Source organism: Stegostoma tigrinum, chromosome 12 (assembly GCF_030684315.1).
Source record: "Stegostoma tigrinum isolate sSteTig4 chromosome 12, sSteTig4.hap1, whole genome shotgun sequence".
NCBI classification, from domain to species: Eukaryota; Metazoa; Chordata; class Chondrichthyes; order Orectolobiformes; family Stegostomatidae; genus Stegostoma; species Stegostoma tigrinum.
Window position 1 is genome coordinate 46,282,192 of NC_081365.1, and position 25,323 is coordinate 46,307,514.

Genomic DNA, 25,323 nt, shown 5'->3' on the forward strand with positions numbered 1-25,323 from the left:
CCAGAGAGACGATTAAAATGATTCTGTAGCCTTAGGTTTCCATCGAATAAGCTGTACTAAGTGGGGAGGTGGTATGCAGACCCTTTCTTATAAATCTACATCTCTGCTAAGTTTCTTCTCGGTGACAGATAACTGCATACTCTCCAGGCCTGGGATCTACTTAGAAGGTATTGCAATGCTTTTCAAAGTCTCATAATGTTAACAATGAAATACAAGGACCTTCCACTGAATTTATAAAAACATTGATGCAGGAAAATTTACCAATTAAAAAGAAAATATAAAACTATGAAAGCACTTAAAAATGTAAACTTTATTTTCTATCAACAGTAAATAAAACATGGCCATGGTCTCAAACGTAATTTTTAAAAAAATCTAAGGCATCAATTGTGGCTTAGCTGCAGCACTCCCTGGTGTTTTGGATTATATTTTTAACTCCCAAACATTACCGTTAAAACAGATTATATTCATTTTCATTGCAGTTCATTAGGAACCTGATGGGCGCAAATTGATTGCTTATTTTATCCCAAAACTATTTCATTGAATGTAAAGAGCTTTGGGAGGTTCTATGGTTGTGAAAGCTGCAATGTAAATGAAAGCTCTGTATTTAATCAGACTCTCTTTTGTGTAGAACATGTACAGAATGTACAACTGGGAGTGAAACTGCATTGATAGCAAAGGCTTGGACTGAAATCCCTACAGAATTTAAAGCTAAAATTATGATTATAAAGCTTTAAACTTTAAAATTATTTTCCCAGTAACAAAGTGTCCGTGGTTCCCTGTAGCGAAAGAAAAATTAACTCTCTGATTGACTGTTCCACAGGCATCAGAAGGTTTCTGCTGAACTCAACTCAATCCAAATCAGTGAAAGTGATCATTCTTTGCGTTGGTTGGAAAATTTCTGACTGTGTTGCATCCAAATGTCATCCTGTTCCTCTTCCAACAGTTTCATACCTCACTGAATATAATTTTTTATATTCATTCATGGAATGTAGGCATCACTAGCAACTCCAGCATTTCTTACTCATCTTCTCAGAGTGCCCTCGAAAAATTGGGTGACATGACACCATCATCTGCTGCAGTTTGTACAGGCAAGCTATTCTCTAGAAATTCACCACGGCTCCTTAGACAACACCTACCAAACCCATGGCCACTACCATCTGGAAGGTCAAGGGCAGCAGAAACATGGGAACACCACAAGCTGCAAGTTCCCTTCCAAGCCACTCACAATAGTGACTTAGAAATATAATATTGTTCCTTCTGTGATACTGGGTCTAAGTCCTGGACCTCCCTCCCCAATGGCATTGTGGGTCTAGATTCACTGAATGAACTGAAGTGATTCAAGAAGCAACTCACTACCACCTTCTTGAGGGCAACCAGGGATGAGCAATAAATTCTGGCCCCTCCAGCAAAGTTCACATTGAATGGATAACAAAAACAGAAGTGCTGTTGGGAGAAAGTACCAAGATTTTGTCCCAGTCATGATGAAAGAACATATATTTTCAAATTTGCCTGGTCTGTAAACTGAAGTGACAATTGTAAGTGGTCATGTCCTGATATATGTGCTTGTTCTTCTGGGTATTAAAAGTCAGAAATTTGGAAGGAGCTACCAAAGAAGTGTTGGTGAGCTGTTGGGGTACATTTTGCAAATGGGACACACTGCTGCCACAGTGCATTGTTAATGAGGCAGTATTGGAGGTGATGAATGTGATGTTGACATATGGGTTATTTTGTTGTGGACGGTGTTGTGCTTACTGACTGCTGTTGGAAATACACCCATCCAGCCAAGCGGCGAGCATTCATTTGCACTGCTGACTTGTGCCCTGTTGGTGTTGAGCAAAGTTTCAAGAGTTAGTTTTTAAGTCACTTACTGGAAAGAAACACATCTTTCACTTGTATTTTTTGCTATGGTATTTAAGTGGCACTTAAGTTACATTTCTAATCAATGAGAAATCCCCAGATGGTATATGGTTGGAGATTGAGCAACTGTGTGGTGAATCATGAAGTAGGGCCTAGATTCTCCCTTGTTGGAGGTATTTATTGTCTGACACTTGTGTGAATGATATTACAAATTTATTTGTCCAAGTTTGAATGTTGTTCAGGTATTACTGCCGTGAGTTTGGATTGTTTCACTGTTTGAGAAGTGAATGAGGCTGAAACCTGAGTAATCACCAGTAAATACTACCATTTATGACCTAAAGATGACGCAAACGTCTCTAAAGACCATTGGGCCTAGGATAGCACCATGCGGAACTTTTGCAGTGATGTCCTGGGACTTAAAAGATTGGTGCTTAACAAGCCTTTGTGTTATGTATAACTCAAATCTCGATGCGAAGTGTAGTCATGTTCAGCTCATCTTTTGCCTCTGTTTGGGCCAATGGTATACTGAAGCTGTTGCCAACTGGCAAACCTCCTGGCAGAAGCAAACTGAGCATGAGTGAGCAGGTTATTAGTGAACATACGCCATTGGATATGCCGTAACACCTTTCACCACTTTTCCGACTCCAAACAAACCTTAGTTGGTTTTGTCAAAACAACAAATATAGTAATTCAGCTTTAACTCCAAGTTAAATCAGCTAAATCTGCACAAAGGAGGAATTCAACTTTATGGCTCAGTTATCGCAGATGTCTTGTAGAAAACTGGGAAAATAAAAATTAAGATAAGTTGATTCTCGAAAGAGGCTGAATCCTTTAACACTTCAGTCACTTCTGTTAAGCTAGCTCGTTATCTATAATAAGGAAAAATATTCTGTCTTCTCCAAATTCTTCCCTTGATACACCCCCTAATGCCTGATCTCCAAAGAACACCATCTGGAAAAAAAATGCTTGTTTCATAGGAGCTCAAGTGAGGCAAAGTAAATCCTGAAGGAACAAAGAAGAATATATGTAGGAAGTGCAAGAAGAGCATAAAGCTGTACTTCAATTAAAATCTAAATTATTCTGTATCAATTGACAGCTAAATAAAATAAACCAGGAGGTAAATATTTTTCTGTAGTGAAAAGTGAGGTTTTTTAAAATAGTATTAGTTTTGGGATCATGAAGCATGATCCGCAAACAATTTTCTTCTTAAACAGCCAACTTTGTTTTTACACCAAAGGTTTTAGTTTACCTCATTTTATTTCTTGTTATGTATCATTTTCTTCCATTCTTCTTGTAGGTCCTGGTTGCTAACTCAACAAAGCTGTCCCTTAAGTGTGAAATTTAACTACACAGAAGTTGTACTATGCTTGTTTGCCTGAAAGAAAGCAGGGATTTTCTAAGAGGAGTTAGGAGCATATACATGGGACAATATTTCCTAGCCTAGGCTCAGAATACTGAAATCATATGGAACATTATTATCCCTATTCTAGCTGTGATTAGCAATTTCCATGTCGAGTACTGATTGCACCTAAGATCTCCCCAGTTTCCATGTTTCAATATAATGCTAGGCTGCCCAACTTCCCACAGAATTATTTCGCAATTCCCTTATTTATTATTTCTTTTCACCTGCTCTTTCAGTATTAGGAAAATCAGGAACACACTGAAATTGTGTCTGCAAACATACATCCAGTCTTGTGATAGTACTTATGTTGAATACTTCTAAATCAGTTGTAGGTGGCAGATTCAATCATTCAGTTATAAATATTACACCATGGCTAATATAGTTTCAGATGAAAATGTCATAATTCAAATAGATAATTTCCTAGCCAGCCAATTTCTCATTTCTGTGTCTTTACAATAAAGAAACAAGCCCCATGAAATGCAATCTCTGATAATTAATTATTAACATGGTTCAGAATTGGTTACCCTGAATGCAAGACGTAAGGGGTTAAGTTGAATAAAGGCTGAAAACTTGTGCACAGATAGTACTGCATGATTAACCCATGACTGTCCAATATTTGGTAAACCTCTTGTTGTATTACATGACAGCGTTGTGCAGCCAGTGCTACCCATACTATTCATTGGCTACACACATTAGAAGGTAGCAAATATCATAAATGGCTAACACTGATTATACATAGTCGACACGTCTTAAACAGGAGGTGCACAAGTGCAAGGAGTGGCAGGAGTCATTTGAAAATGATTTTGTATTCTGATACTTTGAGCAATAGCTATAAATACAAGATTCTCAGACAATCCATTTAAGGGCTTCGGCGAAGAGATAGAAAGGAAAATTGATAGCTTTTACTTGTAGGAGGCAGGAAGTCATTCAGACTCTCATAGTGAGAGGCAGCGAAAAACAATAATGGCAGGGCTCATTGCTAAGAGAACCTGAATGCAATGGTGGAAAATATTTAACAATCTGAAACATGTTGTCTGCATGAATTAGTTCAAGTTCATCTGGCATATTTTACCAAATGCAACACCACACCTCATCCATTCCTTCTGAGTGAGCATACAGATGGTGCAAGCACACAATTCTTACTTTCTTCTCTTCCTTCATCAAAATATTTGTCATCTTAGATGCTGAATAACTGGAGTCTTCTGTCAGTGGAAGAAAAGAAAGGAGAAAGATGAACAGTGGTCCTCACTCAATATTGCCCTTGCAGAAACCAAACTAAAGGCTAACATATGTACTTTGTAGAGGATAGATTGGAATGTAAGAAATAAAAGGAGTAGGCCAGTTGGCTCTTCAAGCCTGTCTAGCCATTCAATAAGTTTAAATCTATTCTGATTGTGATTTTCATGTCTTGTTACTGCCTATTCTCCATAACTCTTCACTCTTTGTGGAATAAAATTCTTTATAACTAAGCCTTGAATATATTCAATGATCCACACAGAATTGCAAAGATTAATCAGTCTTGGAAGAAGAATTTTCTCCTCCTCATCTCTGTCTTAAATGTGAAATCCCTCAATTTGAAACTGTGACCCCTATTTCTAGATTCCTCCATGAGGGCAAACATCTGAACAGCGGTCATTCCCCCTAAGAATTTTATATTTTTCAACAAAAACAATTTTCATTCTTCTGAATTCCAATGAATGTAAATAGAAGCTGGTCAGCCTTTCCTCATAAGGTAAATACTCCAGCCCAAGAATCAAGCAGTTGAACAATAAGGGAGTGCTGGAAGGCATAATTTTAAAACAACAGGGGCTCATTTAGGACTATGATGCGGAATTGATTTTTTACTCAGAGAACAGTGGATCTTTGAAATTCTCTACCCTTGAAGGCTGTGAAAGGTCAGTCTTTGTATATATTTAAAATAGAGGTTGATAGATTTCATATTATCAATGGCATAAAGGATTATGGGATAACGTGGGAAAAGCATTCAAGAAATCAACTAGCCTCAGTCATAATAAATGGTGGAGAATCCTCAATGAGTTGAATCATTTACTCCGGTCTCTTTATTCCTATGAATCTTCTCTAAGCTACTTGTAATCTAAGTATATCTGTCCTCCCGTCTGTTAGCCATTAGTCAGCTAATCTTCTTTCCATGCTTACATGCTGCTTTCACGCAATGAGCTCTATTTTTAGCAGTAATTTATTACAATGCAGCACCTTATTAAATGCTTTCTACAAATCCAAATATATTACAAATGCTGGTTTTCCTATCTCCAACCTACTTGTTACATGTTAAAGAACTCTAATTTTTCCAACACAACTTCCCCTTCCTTGAAATTCTGATAACTCTGCATGATTGAATGATTCTTTTTTGAACTGTTCTGCTATAACTTCCTTGATAATGTATTACAGCATTTTCTCAGCAAAAGATGTTGGGATAATTGGCCTAAAGCTTCTGCTTTCTGACTCCTCCTTTACATTTGCAAATCACAAGAGAAATCTGTATGTAGTGAGATACTGGGTATAACTGTGTGACTGGCAGAGAGGGTGAAAGGATAGCACAGTTGCCTGTTTACCTAAGGGCATGGCTGCAGATTGGATCTGTTGCAGATGACTATTTCAATAGGCTAGGCTATGAAGATAGACTGATGGATACACATCATTTGGTGTACTAAAAGCCCACCAGGGAGGTATCAGGTTTATAGGATTTAAGAGCCATAGCGATCTTATTATGTACAGGAATTGCTATCCTTAACCTGTCCAGAAGTTGCAGTAATGGAAGCAGCAGCTGTCAGATTTAAGTCAGATGTTCTTTAGCAAAGCATAGGCATCTTGAGCACTAGATTTCACTTGAGTAGATGTAAGAAAGTTGCTAGTAACATTTGGAGGCATAGTTTTCAGCTGAGAGCTCATCCTCCCCTCCATTTGCTAACAGCTTGTTCTGCTGTGGGTGACCTGTCTTCATTATCCCACTTATGAACAATTCTGAGAGTAAGGCTCAGTAAGTCATGGATGTATACCCTTTAGTTGATTTAAGCTTCAGAAAAATATCGTAAAATGTCAGAAAATATGCTCAATAAACAAACAACTAAAATGAATAATCCTACAATTAATCTAAAAGTAGTTTACGAGACATTTAGTAGACAAGACTGGGAGGATGGGAGTTATTCATGACATTTCAAATGTATTCAGCTATGCAGGGTTAGGTCAAGGTGCAGGCTAGAGCACTATGTTGAAAATGGCAACACAAACATCAAATCAACATTGCAGACTAATGTCATTAATCTTCCAGCTCTGTGTATTGCAGGAAGTAATTTAGTCCATGCACATTTATAAACTCACTTATCAAGTTAGTGTGTGGTGAACTTCCCATCAGCAGCAGGGCTAGATATCCTGGATGCCAAATAAACAGCTACTACACAAGATAACAAAATGTGAGGCTGGATGAACACAGCAGGCCAAGCAGCATCTCAGGAGCACAAAAGCTGACGTTTCGGGCCTAGACCCTTCATCAGAGAGGGGGATGGGGAGAGGGAACTGGAATAAATAGGGAGAGAGGGGGAGGCGGACCGAGGATGGAGAGTAAAGAAGATAGGTGGAGAGAGTATAGGTGGGGAGGTAGGGAGGGAATAGGTCAGTCCAGGGAAGACGGACAGGTCAAGGAGGTGGGATGAGGTTAGTAGGTAGCTCGGGGTGCGGCTTGGGGTGGGAGGAAGGGATGGGTGAGAGGAAGAACCGGTTAGGGAGGCAGAGGCAGGTTGGACTGGTTTTGGGATGCAGTGGGTGGGGGGGAAGAGCTGGGCTGGTTGTGTGGTGCAGTGGGGGGAGGGGACGAACTGGGCTGGTTTAGGGATGCAGCAGGGGAAGGGGAGATTTTGAAACTGGTGAAGTCCACATTGATACCATATGGCTGCAGGGTTCCCAGGCGGAACATGAGTTGCTGTTCCTGCAACCTTCGGGTGGCATCATTGTGGCAGTGCAGGAGACCCATGATGGACATGTCATCTAGAGAATGGGAGGGGGAGTGAAAATGGTTTGCGACTGGGAGGTGCAGTTGTTTGTTGCGAACTGAGCGGAGGTGTTCTGCAAAGCGGTCCCCAAGCCTCCGCTTGGTTTCCCCAATGTAGAGGAAGCCGCACCGGGTACAGTGGATGCAGTATACCACATTGGCAGATGTGCAGGTGAACCTCTGCTTAATGTGGAATGTCACCTTGGGGCCTGGGATAGGGGTGAGGGAGGAGGTGTGGGGACAAGTGTAGCATTTCCTGCGGTTGCAGGGGAAGATGCCGGGTGTGGTGGGGTTGGAGGGCAGTGTGGAGCGAACAAGGGAGTCACGGAGAGAGTGGTCTCTCCGGAAAGCAGACAGGGGAGGGGATGGAAAAATGTCTTGGGTGGTGGGGTCGGATTGTAAATGGCGGAAGTGTCGGAGGATGATGCGTTGTATCTGGAGGTTGGTAGGGTGGTGTGTGAGAACGAGGGGGATCCTCTTGGGGCGGTTGTGGCGGGGGCGGGGTGTGAGGGATGTGTTGCGGGAAATACGGGAGACGCGGTCAAGGGCGTTCTCGATCACTGTGGGGGGAAAGTTGCGGTCCTTAAAGAACTTGGACACCTGGAATGTGCGGGAGTGGAATGTCTTATCGTGGGAGCAGATGCGGCGGAGGCGGAGGAATTGGGAATAGGGGATGGAATTTTTGCAGGAGGGTGGGTGGGACGAGGTGTATTCTAGGTAGCTATGGGAGTCGGTGGGCTTGAAATGGACATCAGTTACAAGCTGGTTGCCTGAGATGGAGACTGAGAGGTCCAGGAAGGTGAGGGATGTGCTGGAGATGGCCCAGGTGAACTGAAGGTTGGGGTGGAAGGTGTTGGTGAAGTGGATGAACTGTTTGAGCTCCTCTGGGGAGCAAGAGGCGGCGCCGATACAGTCATCAATGTACCGGAGGAAGAGGTGGGGTTTGGGGCCTGTGTAGGTGCGGAAGAGGGACTGTTCCACGTAACCTACTTTCACCAGTTTCAAAATCTCCCCTTCCCCTGCTGCATCCCTAAACCAGCCCAGTTCGTCCCCTCCCCCCACTGCACCACACAACCAGCCCAGCTCTTCCCCCCCACCCACTGCATCCCAAAACCAGTCCAACCTGTCTCTGCCTCCCTAACCGGTTCTTCCTCTCACCCATCCCTTCCTCCCACCCCAAGCCGCACCCCCAGCTACCTACTAACCTCGTCCCACCTCCTTGACCTGTCCGTCTTCCCTGGACTGACCTATCCCCTCCCTACCTCCCCACCTATACTCTCTCCACCTATCTTCTTTACTCTCCATCCTCGGTCCGCCTCCCCCTCTCTCCCTATTTATTCCAGTTCCCTCTCCCCATCCCCCTCTCTGATGAAGGGTCTAGGCCCGAAACGTCAGCTTTTGTGCTCCTGAGATGCTGCTTGGCCTGCTGTGTTCATCCAGCCTCACATTTTGTTATCTTGGAATTCTCCAGCATCTGCAGTTCCCATTATCTCAGCTACTACACAAGTTGATTTAGCTCCTCTTTTTGTCCAGATTTCCATGAGTGAGCTTTTAATGGATTTTAATAAGTCAAATCCATATTAAAACTATATTCATAATCAGGAAGCACAGCCTCATCCTTACCACAATAATAACAGCATTTTTCACATTTGTGGAATTACTTAGCAATTTCACAGCCAACAGATTGGGGTAAACTCCAAAATACTATAATATTCAGCCATGAATAATGTTGTACAATTAAGCAGCTATAAAGAGGAGGTGGTCATGTATTTGTTCACCACCCTCTATGATGGTGAAGTAAGAAACAAAGCTGAAACTTGACAGCTATCTTCAGCTGAAAGTGTCTACCAGTTGTTCATTTTCAGCAAACTCTGCAGAAGCTTATTGTTACACATTTCAGTGAACAGCAAGTCACAACGAAAAATGCTGCCATTCACTGCTCAAAGCAAAGGCTACAAGTCCCAAAAACACTCAGTTACATTTCTTCACACTCTTTAAACTCCAATAGAGCTGGAAAAACTCACCAGGATTTTGCATAAGAAAGCAGGATTAATCCAACCTGGTCATTATATTAGCCCACTCACAAACATCAGTAAAGTGGTGAAACAGTTATCAACAATTCTATCATTAGCACTTATTCACCAATAACCTGTTCACTAATTTTCAATTTGGGATTTATTTGGTCCACAGATTTGACCAAGCGAGCAACAAGACCCATTGACCAACCAATCACAGGAAAATACATTTGAAGACAGTGAAGGGATGGCAGAGATTTTAAAATGCCCAGAAACAGCATGCTTAACAGTCTCTAACTTTGACCACTAACTGTTACCGCCTCTAAAGTAACTGCGATGTTTCATAACTTTAAATGCACATACTTTATCCATGGCGACCCACAACACAGCGTAGATGTTTATAATATTCAATTTTATAATTTAACCCTAAATAGCTGTTTGCATTGAGCTGGTTGAATAGATGCAAAGGAATGCTGAATTGAATGAAGAGTTACAGATCCTTGCTCCTGGTTAATAAATGACGATTGTAAAATGGTATTCCGCTAATTTGTAAATCGCAGCTTCCAAATGTTACAAAATACAGCTTAAAAAAAACTGTCTCACCTGCTAACAAAACATAATAATTAAAACTTGCAGAACTGTGTAAATACATTCAGAAATGAACCAAAATATGAAAACACTCCATCTTAACAACAGCAGGGTAGATTTTGACCTTGTGGATATAGTAAATCAATGGTCAATTTTACTTTTCTCCAGATTTTTATTTCACTATCACCAGTGTACTTTCCCTGGCTGGATATAATAATAAAGGTTGTTACAAGCATGGAATTAAATGATACACAGTAAATGTACTACCTGCCGGTTATTAGGAAGAACAGGGTGAGGATAACGAGAAGAGTGAATCCTCCAACTGCAGCAGTTGCAATGACCAAAACTTGCCCTTGTTCTGTGGTAATGTCAGATGCTGGAACAGAAATGGAAAGAAAAGGATACTGAAATACAATAACACACCTGGTACCATTTTATGCAAGTTGAAATAAATGCAATAAAACATTCTTAAAGCAGAAGAGGTAAGAAAAATGTATATATATAAAAAAAATGGCTAATATCAAAACTTGAGTGAGTGGAAGGTGACTAGCATTTGATATGTAATTATCCAGAGATAAGATTATAGACCTCCACTTAAATTTTTGTTACACATATCATTGTCCAATTTATGCTGTGATTATGTTTCCCCTTTAATGTCATTGGATACCATGGTGAACATTGAATACAAGCATGTGTAATGTGTAATAATGAGGATGCCATCATCAATTACAATAAAATCACTGCAATTATGTTAATTGATAAGCCATATCAGAAATAATAGCCAGTAGATATAAATTTAAATTGCAATATCAGCCCATTCCATTTTGAATTCCCACAGTGTTCCAGTTTCAACATGCTAAATTATTCTGGTTGTCAGTCAGTTTGACATAATATAGTGTCACATATGGGTGATCACCCAAACTACAGTAACAATATAAAGTGAGAGCAAACTGATGAAGACCACATTGGTAGAACTTTCCTTTCCTAATCTTGTGATATGTGCATCTCGGCAAGGTCAGCACTCATTGCCCCATTTAATTGTTCTTAAATGGAATCACTTCCTAGGCAATTTCAGAGGAATGCTGTGGCCCTGGACTCAAGAAAGGAAAAGAAATGACAAATATGGTAGACTGGGTGGTGAAGGAGGTATTTGGCATGCTTGCCTCCATCAGTCACAGCAATGAGTACAAGAGTTAGAGTGTCATGTTAGGAATGCACAAGCCATTGGTAAGGCCATATTTGGAGCACTGCATACATTTCTGGTCACCCTACTACAGGAATGAAGTTATTAAACTGGAAAGGATGCAAGAAAGATTGGCAAGGATGTCACCGAGGCTGGAAGGTTTGAGTTATGAGGAGAGGCTGGATAGACTAGGATTCTTTTCCCCTGGGGTGTAGGAGGCTGAGGGCTGACCTTATAGAGGTTTATAAAATTACTGAGGCTATCTTTTAAATAATAAATTGAATTTACATCCCTCCAGCAGTCATAGTGAGATTTGATTCCCTGCGCCCTGCAGTCCTCGGGAACAGAATATATTGACATTACCACCACATGACTGTCTGCCCATAAATGCTTAACTGTCCCAATATCTTCAAATCAAGGTTGATTGGAAACAAGTAGGGAAATATAAATTTATGCACACTGCTGAGTTGTACACACACACAAACTCTGGAAAATTAGTTTAAACTCAAGGATTAGTGATTTGTCTTTTGTTATATTCTTACAAGAAAACAGAGTCAGAAGTATTGAGTTCAGCGTAGAACTTCCTGTTTCTGATGTTGGACTTCTTAAAACTGCATCCACATTGACAATTAAGGCCTGGTGGGTAACTAAAACAAGTGCCATGCCCCTACTGTGTGTAAATGAGGAGCTTAAGGTTTGTTTCATATACTCTCACTGAAATTGGTTGTTACAGGTCCAACTTGAATTCTTCAGCAGCCACCAAGATGTGCATTTTAAAAATTACAATGGACATTTGGAAGGAAAGCAGGACAGCTCTCCCCAGTGCTCTGCCAATTAACCAACATCACTGAAACACTGCTATTGCAACTTCAAATGAGAACAGATACACAATTAAAAAATGGAAATTGAGGAATTTCTGTTGGAGATGTGTTGCTCTACACTTAGCTTCACAAACAATGGCTTTTCTGATTTTATTGTTACATTCATTGGGTAGCACAAAGCACCTTTAGTTCCATGACACATGCAAAATAAGTTGACCGTAGAAAATTTCAGTTCTAAGTACGTTCTCGATAACATGATCAGTAATAATTACCATTAATTACCTTCCCTAGCAATAAAAAAAAACTCATTTCTTCAGGATTAAATTTTGGAGACTTGAAGTATACGAAAAATATTCTCTTTGCCAGTTATTTTCAATATTTATTTCTTAATCAAAATATCTTTCTCTCACTTTTTCTCTTTCTGTATCATATTTGACATTAAAGTACCCACTCTAATTTGCAGCCTTATGCTGCATATTTTACCATCCTTCAATCTGATTGATTAAAGATATCCACAGATGCTTACACTGTTTGCTTAAGTCCCAGATATTGTATCCAGGTGCCATGTGATTTCCATTTCACATGTAAAGTAATTTGCAGTGAAAACTATTGTCAAACCTAAATGATCACCGGCAGGCCCAATTAACAGTGGCCCAACAGCTATTGCATGAATACAGCAAAGTCTGAACCATTATCTGCTCCTTATTACAATGATCTCTGTAGGACCTCGGTGTGTGCATTTGGCTGCCACATTTCTCAAATTTTAACAATTTACTTCAAATGTCTGTAACATGCTAATATTCTGAAAGGTATTGCATAAAAGCAAGCTCTTCTCTCTCATAAATATAAGAAAATTACTGTGGATGCTGGGAGTCTGAAATAAAAATAAATAGAAGATGCTAGAGAAATACAATAGATCTGGGAGCATCTATGGAGAGAGAGACAGAATTAACATTTTGAGTCCAATGACTCATCTTTGAAGCTGTAAGTGCTGAAAAATGTTTTTTAATGCTGTTGACAAAGTGCTGAGTGCACTTTAATGGTGGTGAGGGAGTGATTGCAATGTAAAATAGGTGTTAATGACAGGTTTGATGTGAAGAAAATAGCTTAGCTCTGCTGAGAGCAAATCAAGTAAGACACTAATAAGAGAATGAAATGTGAGGCTGGATGAACACAGCAGGCCCAGCAGCATCTCAGGAGCACAAAAGCTGACGTTTCGGGCCTAGACCCTTTTGGGCCTGCTGTGTTCATCCAGCCTCACATTTCATTATCTTGGATTCTCCAGCATCTGCAGTTCCCATTATCACTATCACCAAGACTCTAATAAGACATAGGTGGGTTTGGGATGGAGTGGAGGTGTAAGGAGAGTTGTAATCAAAAAGAAGGGCAGTATTCATTCTGTAACCTGTTAAACTCAACGTTGAATCCTGAAAGCTCTAAAGTGTCTTAATAAAATTGAGGTATTATTCCTCCAGCTTATGTCAAGCTTTGCAGCTAATACTGCAACAGGCTAGGATGAAAATATTAGCATAGGAGCAAGATTTTTAAAAATGGCAAGTGGTCTTCAATGGCCCCATCATGGGTCATGAAATTCCTCAGAGATGCTGTTATGTTGCAGCTCTGTATTTACAACTTCAGCGTAATTCCTATTAGCATGCATAAATCACAAAGTAATGGCGGTTGAGCAGCTGCAAGGAAATCCCTGGCCATTATGCTAATTTGTGTTGTCAGCTTGTAATAAATAGTCACGGACACAACATCATTATAGTGCATTTAGATCTTAAATTGAAGAAGAGCTTCACCATACAATTCTGATTGTTTAATCCTACCGAAGAAAGTAGGGAATTGCCAAGATTTTCTAAATGTTGAATGCTGTGATTCAACAAGAGCTCATAAATTGTACAAAAATATTAATATCTGTGACCTCAATTCTGATAATGATAAACCCTGATAGACTTGATGATCATGCTGGGATAATTTTTTATGCTCATCAGACAGCGTGATCGCTGACTTAGTGTCAAAGTGCAGTAGTGGGAGGCAATAACAATGGCGTATATTCTTCTAGATGGATTTGGCAGGGCAGTAAAATTTTAATAGCAGTAGCAAAACAACAGAATAAAACCAATTAACAGGGGCTGAATCCAATTAATTTCAGCCAAAGAGCAATTCCATAATCATAATTGCCGACAAACCAACATTTTGTAGTCATGCTCAGTTAAGCCTCTAATGCTAGTTAGTGTGATGAGTTTTATTATCAATCTCAATCAAAATAACCAGAATGCATTGTGCACTGATGTATGAGGTAGCATCATGCATCTTCTGCATCTTTGAACTTGTTTTCAGACACTGCTTTAAGACATTTTGCAGTGTAATACCATAGCTCATTAAGATGAATATAATGGACAGATGTGTACAATATACTTGGAAGGCACCATTGTCTTTCACAACTGAAACTCAGAAATGCATAATTTTGCCAGGATTCCAGATCAAAGAGTTCCGACTCTTATTGAACATTTTCAGAGCAGTTCCAATAGAGCCCAGAAAATGCACAATCACACATTGAAGGTCATAAACTTGGAAAGTTATTAATTATATTTGTGAGAGCTCTTCACTACATCAACAAACAACAGCAGAATATTACAAACTGAATTGTTTAAGTTTACCCTTACCATTTTGCATATGTACAGTACTTAACTTGCCAAAATTCTTCCCATCATGTGTTTGTCAGCAAAAGTTTAGCAACATATTACTTGCAGTGGCTGGCAATGTAGAGTTTCTTAAAATGAATGGCATTTTTATAATGGGCTCAAGAGACATTAATACATATTGTCTTACTGCAGAATGAATTACTAATGAAAAACACTTGGTTCTAATTAACATAAAGAGCTTAGGATAAAAGAAAAGGAGTGTCAGTTCCTTTCAGGTATAACAGCAAGGAAGCATTTATGCAAAGATAATGAAGCCATTTGAATCTTTTCAGACATTGTGGAACTGAAGTGGAGCAGGGATACATTAAAGCACATGTCATCTGTTCTATTTATACAGAGATGCCACAGTATCAAGAAATTGCTAGGAACTTGGTTGTCAGTAATTTTCTGAGACACAAACTAAATCATAAAAAATGATGATGCAATCGTGAAGGCGTAATTATTCCTTTACCTGTCAGATTCTTTCTATAAATTAGATGCCATTGGAGAACAACACATAAAACTAGCTAGTGAAGTGAGCACATGGATTAGCTGGCACCTACGGTGTGGAAGCAGGCCATTTAAACCATGGAGTCCATACAGATCCTTTGAAGAGCATCCCACCAAGACCCACCTCATCTCTGTAATCCAGTATTTATCATGGCTAACCCACCTAGCTTACACATCCCTCAACAATATGGGCAATTTAGCATGACCAAGCTGCCTAACTTGTACATCTTTGGACTGTGGGAGGCAACTGGAGGAAACCCTCGCAGACATGGGGAGAATGTGCAAACTCCACACAGTCAGTTGCTCGAGGGTGGAATCGAACCCCAGTCCCTGGGGCTCTGAGGCAGCCATGCTGCCCACAAGGAGTTAATCAATAATGAAGCATGTTCAAATTAATCATGCAGCAAGTAATCAACTTCAAACAATGGCAACTTGCTTCAGGTACTTTCCTTTCCACTTACTCCTCCTTTCTTGAAAACATTGACCCTTTGCTAAGGTATGGTGCTATAGGTCTGAGTCATTCTTCAGTAGCTCAGCAAAGTGCCATTTTTCACAGTTTCTCATTAGCTGCAAGAGGCAAATATAGAATCATCTAAGCCAAATCACATCCTAGTCTCACCCAACAGTTAGCACTTCAGTTAGAGATGTGAAATTATTATCAAGTAGGAGAATATTAACACTTGTTGTCCACTTTTATCTTCCTACAGTGGGAGCCTCGGAACTAGGCCTTCGCTGGACCAGAGAATTTGCTAGTGAGAGTACAGGGAGGAGTGCATGGGGCAATGAGTATCTTGGATTAAGGATTGAAATTATTCCGGCTAAATTAAACTTTAAAAGTAATTCCATTAATTTTGTTTCAAAAAAGTTTGAACAGACAGTTGCTACCACATTAGTGGAAAATACACTGAGGAAAGCAAAAAACAACCACCGCAGATAGTCAATGAATGCCTTTAAACAAAAATTCCAGCTGGTCTTCTGCGTGATTGTAAAATTTGTGAGTAAGATAAATTAAGACAGTGCTGCGTAATGTTTAGCGTCATGTTTCTTAAATAGCAATTTCAGAAAAGTCTGGTTACCATAACCAGTGATCAGTGTGTTCTCTCAATACAATTCTCTTACATTTGAACGTAGTTTTGTGCTGGGGACTGTTACAAAAGTATTGAAAATTCCCAAACTGATTTCACCTTGTGACTCTGTTCCATCATTAATGATGGAAGATGCCTCCAAACTACTTGACATGTTGACAGAAACCAAAGGTAATTTTTGACTTTTCCAGATTTTTTTGAAGAAAATTTAAGAACATAATTCAAGGAAGACTAGGTATTAGTGTTGTTGCAATTCCTTAATTACCAGAACAGTACAATACTGCAGTAAGTCTGGAGATTTAAGGATTCAAATAGTTCCTTGGAATATAGAACATAGAACATAGAACAGTACAGCACAGAACAGGCCCTTCAGCCCACGATGTTGTGCCGACCATTGATCCTCATGTATGCACCCTCAAATTTCTGTGACCAAATGCATGTCCAGCAGTCTCTTAAATGTCCCCAATGACCTTGCTTCCACAACAGCTGCTGGCAACGCATTCCATGCTCTCACAACTCTGTGTAAAGAACCCACCTCTGACATCCCCTCTATACTTTCCTCCAACCAGCTTAAAACTATGACCCCTCGTGTTAGCCTTTTCTGCCCTGGGAAATAGTCTCTGGCTATCAACTCTATCTATGCCTCTCATTATCTTGTATACCTCAATTAGGTCCCCTCTCCTCCTCCTTTTCTCCAATGAAAAGAGTCAGAGCTCAGTCAACCTCTCTTCATAAGATAAGCCCTCCAGTCCAGGCAGCATCCTGGTAAACCTCCTCCGAACCCTCTCCAAAGCATCCACATCTTTCCTATAATACGGCGACCAGAACTGGACACAGTATTCCAAGTGCGGTCTAACCAAAGTTTTATAGAGCTGCAACAAGATCTCACGACTCTTAAACTCAATCCCCCTGCTAATGAAAGCCAAAACACCATATGCTTTATTAACAACCCTGTCCACTTGGGTGGCCATTTTAAGGGATCTATGTATCTGCACATCAAGATCCCTCTGTTCCTCCACACTGCCAAGAATCCTATCCTTAATCCTGTACTCAGCTTTCAAATTCGACCTTCCAAAATGCATCACCTCGCATTTATCCAGGTTGAACTCCATCTGCCACCTCTCAGCCCATCTCTGCATCCTGTCAATGTCCCGCTGCAGCCTACAACAGCCCTCTATACTGTCAATGACACCTCCAACCTTAGTGTCGTCTGCATACTTGCTGACCCATCCTTCAATCCCATCATCCAAGTCATTAATAAAAATTACAAACAGTAGAGGCCCAAGGACAGAGCCCTGTGGAACATCACTCACCACTGACTTCCAGGCAGAATATTTTCCTTCTACTACTACTCGCTGTCTTCTGTTGGCCAGCCAATTCTGTATCCAGACAGCTAAGTTCCCCTGTACCCCATTCCTCCTGACTTTCTGAATGAGCCCATCATGGGGAACATTATCAAATGCCTTGCTGAAGTCCATATACACCACATCCACAGCTCGACCCTCATCAACTTTTCTAGTCACATCCTCAAAAAACTCGATAAGGTTTGTGAGGCATGACCTGCCCCTCACAAAGCCATGTTGACCGCATTTAATCAAGCCATGCTCTTCCAGATGGTCATAAATCCTATCCCTCAGAATCCTTTCTAACACCTTGCAGACAACAGATGTGAGACTTACTGGTCCGTAATTGCGGGGGATTTCCCTATTTCCTTTCTTGAAGAGAGGAATTACATTTGCCTCTCTCCAGTCCTCAGGTATGACTCCAGTGGAGAGCGAGGATGCAAAGATCTTCGCAAGTGGCGAAGCAATTGCATTCCTCGTTTCCCAAAGCAGCCGAGGACAAATCTGGTCCGGGCCTGGCAACTTGTCAATCTTAATGTTTGACAAAATTTTCAGCACATCAGCTTCCTCTATCTTTATCCATTCCAGCATGCTCATTTGCTCTTCAAAGGTTTCCTTCTGCATGAAATAATCATTGACTGGCTATAGTATGGAAGGAGGCCTTCCAGCCTGTTATTTTTATACTGTCTCTGTACTTAAGCAGTTCACACCATACATTCTCCCTTATTACTCCATATTCTTTCTTTTCAGAAAATATACTCAGAGAGTAGTAAGGGAATAGAAGGCTTTGCCTGCAATGGTAGTAGATTTGCCCACTTTAGGTACATTTAAGTTTTCATTGGATAAGCATATGGACGTACATGGAATAGTGTAGGTTAGATGGGCTTCAGATCGGTATGTCAGGTCGGCACAACATCGAGGGCCGAAGGGCCTGTACTGTGCTGTAATGTTCTATGTTCTATGTTCTATACTGCAGGAACTCAGCAGGTGTGGTAATAGTTGTAGAGAGAAAGCAGCGTTAACAATTCAAGTGTAATTTGAAGCAGTTCTGAAGAAGGGTCACTGGACCCGGAGCATTAACTCTGTTTCCTCTCCACAGATAATGCCAGACTGGCTGCGTTTCTTCAGCAATTTCTGTTTTTATTTCAGATGTTCAGTGCCTGCAATCTTTGTTCCATTTTGCTCAATCTTGTAATCATTTTGCTGATCTTTTTATTCTATTAGCCGTAAGTTTGTTCAAAAGTCTGCATTGTGGCACTTTATCAGATGCCATTAGGAAGACCATAATCACCACATCAATAGCATCACTCATCAACCTTGTCTGTTACTTCATCAAAAGCTTGATCAAGTTAATTAAACATTATTTGTCCTCGACAAACCTGTGTGGGGTTTCCAAATTAACTCGTATTTGCCTGCATGACTATCAAATTTGTAACAAATTATTGTTTCTAAATAGTTTCCCACCACCAAGTTTAAAATTCACAGGTTGGAAAAGCCTCATTAACTAGACCCCTAGTTATCTTCATACCACATCCCTCCTGAGCCCCAGATTCAGATTGCCCCCTACCAAACCTGAAACCACAACTCTTTCCATCAACTCGATCTCATTCCACCTGACGAACTCCCCGATGCTCCAACTATGCCCCCTAGACAATTCAACGCCTCCCTCACCTGATCTGACCTCAACACTCTACACAACCTCAGCCTCTGACTCCATCAACTCATCCTTAACCATCCATCTCAAACTCCCAAGTATTTCTCCACCTGAGCTGAACTCACCTCTAGGCTAATCTCCAACTACCAACACACTCTATCTATCTTCTGCAAGACTCCTCCCTCTTAGCAATATGACCCAACTAACGCACCTATTCTCCCATTCCATTCCCTGGCCCGAACCTTTGTTATAACCAGCAGAATCAGTCAACAATTAACTTGAAAGTAGTCAATAATTCTATTAAATAATGTAATTGCTGTGGCCTTCCTGCTGTTGAATGAATATTTAGGTGTGAAAATCTAGGTAAGGGCATTGGCTGGAGCACAATGGTCCGAAGTAACACGACCGCCAACTGATTGACTGACATCATGAGCTACCTGCTCTTGTAACAGACACTACACACCTGCTAACATCTGTATCAAATGGTGTCAGGTGGGATTATTCCTCAGTTGTGCTTATGCACATTCCATGGATATCATTTTGGAACTCAGAGGCTACTCGTATACCCAAAAATATATCTGAATGAGCCCAATTTCTCACACATTTTGCTTTGGATTTTCATGCACTTGTCCCTGTGAGAACTTAATAGAGAAGCTTCTCTTTTCAACTGTGTCAATTTGTATCCAATTCAGCATACTAATCAACTAGCAAGTAGTAAAAATCTGAACTATGTCTTATAAAAGAGGTATTCAGGAATGAAATACAATTGTCGACCTATTTCCCATTTTTACTGGAGTACAAATGTATTGATCAAGGGGAAATACTTTCCTCCAGATACCAGCCTATTAAATGAAGGGAATGCAAGTTAACATTAAAAAAAAACTGGTAAAAGTGTCAAATGATATTATCATTGGCAACTGTGAGCTTTACTGCTGGTATGTGTCATTTTTACTTTGCCTGATTTTCGAGGCATCTTATGCAGCAAAAAGATTTAGTAGAACTAAATGTGTAATGTTTAGCTAGAATTTAGAGACAAAAAAAGACATAGCTGTTATTATTGAAACCAATCGAATGGTTGTAATCTGTTAGTGCTGTATAGTTTTTGAAATAATCTATTAAACATGTAACATAAACACTAGATTATATAACATCATAGCACATTATGGGATAAACCTGCCAGGTATTTATGAATTTCCTCAAAAGGAACATAAAGTTTTGTTACTTTTTTAGAAAACTTTTGGATGTTAAACAAGTACATTAAAAAGAAGAGCGAAACAAGTAACAACATGTCTAAGTGCTAAAGAATACATAAAGGAAAAGTTATGGGCAACAATCCACATAAACCTACATTCATCTCCGGTTTCAAACTCAAACTTCTGACTGTAACTGCCATATCCAGCCGCAGTCCGAGCACGGATCTGAAATACATATTTCGTAGCATGCTTCAGTCCATTAATGATTACACTGGAAGATTTGGACCTTGTAGAGGAGTAGCTGAGTTGTTCGTGTTCCTGCATGAAATTAAGGATAAATTACTTGAAGATCAAAACGAAACCTGCTGCGGATTAAATGGCTGCACAAGTCCAAAATGTCTTTCTCACCCATGGCTTACCCACAGAAATGTAAACAAATTGGTACAGTTTTTGGAAGTGTGTTTGAATGCATTTACTGTTTTTTAAGATCAGGGACGTTAGCACTGGAGAACAGACAAAACTGTTTTTCACTATAAGTAGCTATCATTGCCCTGTTACAACATGGACATAAAGCAACCTCTATGTTTTCAGCACACAGGGAAATTGCTATCCTTGTAACAAGTCCAGCAAAATGTTGCAAAATGTTATTTTATAACATATATATGTGATGAGGAGAAACTATTGTTCCCATTACATCTCAAAAGTCTCAGAAAAGCTTCCTATCCTTGGGTCCTTTCTTAGAAATAGTGTCAATTTAGTGAATTGAGTTCAAAGTTAAATTTTTTGGATCTTTTTATGAGATATATTTCTAGATAAATAAGTAGCTGGAGATTTTTATAAAGAAATTTTGAATTTACATGGATACAAAATAGTGTTCATGTCAGTGAGGTGGATTCAAATTCAAATTATGCAAATATTGAAATGCTGGTCAAACCCATGGCACGGTCCAGATACTAACATAAACATTTCATCAGGAACAGTTAAATTAATGACTGTATATTGAAATTGGACATCGTCATAATCTGGATAAAATTGTTTACTTAAAGAACAACGGATTTTTTAAAGCTAGTTTATAGAGACAGGTTGCAGTACATTGTTTTGCATAAAGGCCCTTTCAAACAACGGCCATCAGAAGACAAGAAATTGGCATGGGAGTAGGCATTCCTTAAGGCTTTTCCATCATTCAAGAAAAGATTTTCAACATTATGGGATTTGCGCAAGGAAGTTTTTTCTTGTCACAGAAATTTTGTAACAAATTTTGTAAGTATACAGGTATAAGTTGTTCTGATTGACAGTGTGGAATTCCAACAGCAATTCCAGATTTCTCTCATAACAAAACAGTAAGCAGTTCAGAATATGCGATGACGCTGGAAGTCAACCACAGATTACCAACATCATTGAAGTTTAAGATTATAATACAACTTTGACTTCATACCTCAGTAATGAGTGTAAAAGATTCTGAAAGATTAATCTCAGAACCTGAGTTGGGCTGCTGCAATCTGAATGTATTCTGCCAGTTGCACTGAGATTTAAAAAAAAATGCCACCCATACAAAATAAGATCGCTTGTTTTTTGTCATCTAGCTAATGTTACCACAACGTGCCAATGGATAAGCTACTTCTCCCTTCTTTGTGATGGAGCATATCATCAGCTGGAATACTATAGGAGGTAGCTGATTTTTTTTCAACTTTGCAATGTTTACTCTATCTTATTTCAGTAGTCCTTGGAATGGCTAAGTAATGGATGTTGCTAACTTAATGGGGAAGCCTGAGTTGCAGAATTGCCCTTTTCTTCTGCATGCTTCAGCTCGCCAGCTATAAGTGAACTTGAGAACACGACATGCATGTTGTCTGCTTTATTAGTATAGTGATTGTAATGAGGTCAGCCAGGTGGGCCCCAAATAATATGAGATCCCTGATTGGGTCATGTCTACGACCTCAATCAGGGAGTCCTGGCTGACAGATAAGAACATCCCGTCTACCCTGAGAGCTGGCTTTAAAGGAGCTAGATCTGTACTAAAGACTCTCCACATGTCAATAAAGGATGGCCTGGTGATAGGATACTGGCCCTTGTGGAGATTTTTCAATAATCTTGGAAAGCAATCTTTATTTTAATTCTCCAGAGTTTGGGTTCATATCAGAAGACTTTTCTTGTTTTCCATTGACCAGAGAGAGGAGTTATGAACAGACAAATGAACTTTGAATAAATTAAAATAACTAACACTATTTTCAATGCAGCCTTCTGTGATGTACTGGTAAATGTTTGGATTCTATATCTGATAGGTTATTTTCTTACTGGCTGACTCTCCAAATTGTTTTTCATGCAACGTCAGATGATGTGCTGTTTTATAATGACTGGACTCTGTGACAGGTAATATGTGATATAATATTCTGTAAAGCAAGTGTTTGACTAATCATGTCGAGTTTGGTACCACAAGGTCTCATATCTGTAAATGCAAGACAAATTTAGACATTCATGGTTACTGAGGGAAGAATAAAGTTTAGCTGGTTCTATACATCTAGTTTAAAGAATTAGATAACTTGTCTTCGCTTTTTTAATGGATTTACTCCTTTAAAATATGATGGGTGTCAGAGTGAGGCATATGTTATTGACTTAAGCCATAGCAAAGACTTTCCTGCTGCAGTGCTTGTGGTAAACAAACCAATAAATAACTTTAAAGGCTATTACACTATTCACTCATTAATGTGCAGCAGTGTATAACTTAGCGGGTGTGTTTTTTTAATGCTACATGGGATAACTGTTGGATCCTTTCTTAGTTAATTTGAAATAGCCTATACCTTACCAGATATGTCATGAATGTCCTGTTCCTCTCCTAATTGTCTGATGATGCTTCATCCTGATCAGGTTCCTTGCAGCTTTTATCAGTGCTGGCTTGTCACTGCCTTCCACTGTCAAGGATGGAGGAAGGAGCAAGGTTCCAAATTTGCCTCAGCCCAAACAGGAACCCATCAGGTACTGATGACCATTGAGCCAACTGATCTAATCAGACACCTACTTGTCAGATGCTCAGTTCAGTTTCCGTCCATACCAGTTTTCCTTTTCACATGTAGCATTTTTAAAAATATTAGCTGAATGCATTTAGAAGCTGTTTTTGTTCACAGTGATGACTGCATGTGACTTTGCTTTTCACCACTTTTAAAACTGAGACACAAATTTGCATGTAAACAACAACTTTCATTTACATAGCACCTTTAAAAGGAATAAAACATTCAAACGTTTATCATAGAAACAGAGGCAAAATATGATGCAAATCCTGAAATTGAGATATTTGGACAGATGATAAAACAGCTTGATTGAACCGTTTAGATTTATAGAAGCATCTCTGTGTAAACTGAGATGAGGGGGCAGAGGGATTTATTTTTAGGAACTCTGGAGCTAAGAACCTTGGTAGTTACTGGCACAGCCATCAATGGTGGAGTGCTTCAAATCAGCAATGCTCAAGAGGCCAAAATTACAAGGATGTAGAGGGTTGTGGAGTTGGACACGATTACAGAGCTAGCAAGGAGTGAACCTATTAACTGATTTGGAAACAAGGACTAGAATGTTAAAACAGGGCATCACCTATCTGGGAGCTCATATAGGTCACTGACCGAAGGGAAAATGAGTGAATAGGACATTGAGAGAGTTAGGACATAAACAGTCAAGCTTGAGATTGCCTTGGGTTTAAGATGAGTAGAAGATGAAAGCAGACAATGTATGATGGTTACATTTCACAGCCTTTTACATATATACATTAACATCCCAGTTAGTAAGTTTTTATGTTGGATGATATAATTTGTAGCATTCAGGTATCTGGTAGATGTTGAACTGGCTGCTTCCACTCATAGCATACTGAAATCTCATTCAAAAATGCAGGAGCTACTGGGCAGTTGTCGAAGTATAACCTCAATATTCATTAATGAATGTAAACAGTTGTGTGCTTTTGTGGGATGACATCACTTGTGCAAATGCACAGGCTCCTGCAATTAGAATATTGCCTCTTAATAACTCCCAGGTGTCCTCTACTGCAAAGATACCTAGGCTTGGCATGGCCAACTGTCCATGCTCAAGGCAAGACTGACAGCTTGGAAATGACGGTGCTAGCAATTTCATCTCTTACCTCCATTCCCAGTGAACATGGTCCTTCACAAAAACAGATGCACTTCAATTTATAATTATGTGTGAGATTTTACTTTCTGACACAATGTCAAGGTTAATAGTAGGAACAAATTAACAATTAAATTAGTCATTGGCAAAGGCCTGTACTGGGACAGCCAATCACATCAACAGAAAACCAGACACAGCTATTTTGAGGTTCATTTTCCTTTAGTAGTCACCACTTAGAATATTAATGGGAAAACAAATATTTCAATGCATTTTAAAATTATCGCAAAAAATTATAATTCGGTTCTTTATATGTTATAAGGATTCATTACGAGGTTGTCGATTTTGCTTGTAATTTCTCAGGAACTAAATATTTTGTACAGTGACATTCTCGATGGATCCTTACTTTTTCATAGTACTTTATCTCGTAGTCCAGAATGATTCCATTTGGATGCTCAGGCTCCTGCCATGACAGACCAATACTGTTCTGGGATGCCCAATCTTTCCTCAGAAACCTAATCAGAGAGGGAGCTGAAAGGACAAAAGTTTCTGTAAAAATATTCATAGGGAAAACCAGCTCAAGTGAAACTTTGGCTTTTGGATCAGTTTAGCAGCACTTGTCAAAGTTTTATAATGCAACATGCGATTGTGGTTATTTCAATTTCACAGGTGGACACCCTTAGTCTCTTCTGTTAACCACTGTTTTTGAACTTCACTGCGTGCTGTGTTTGGCCAATAACTCCCCTGACTCTCGTCCCATCAATGAATCTAAGTGGTTTATTGACAACAGGTCACAAACAGTGCTGCATGAGTGATGGGGCATTAATTTACTTGTTTGTGCTTAATCAAGAGCATGAACACTGAGCTTTGTTTGC

The 25,323-nt window shown here is 39.7% G+C and overlaps 1 protein-coding gene across 4 annotated transcripts in view; it reads right to left on the minus strand.

Moving 5' to 3' along the window:
- Positions 1-25,323, minus strand: part of epha6 (eph receptor A6) — a 617,472-nt gene that overhangs the window by 86,610 nt on the left and 505,539 nt on the right. For 2 of the 4 annotated variants that reach the window (XM_059650322.1, XM_048540622.2), the window contains exons 6-8: positions 24,855-24,979; positions 20,500-20,662; positions 10,136-10,244 (exon numbers count right to left, since the gene is read on the minus strand). In XM_059650322.1, coding sequence (XP_059506305.1) covers positions 10,136-10,244; positions 20,500-20,662; positions 24,855-24,979 — 397 coding nt within the window. The remainder of the gene's footprint in view (positions 1-10,135; positions 10,245-20,499; positions 20,663-24,854; positions 24,980-25,323) is intronic. The other 2 variants (XM_048540624.2, XM_059650323.1) reach the window with 2 other exon arrangements.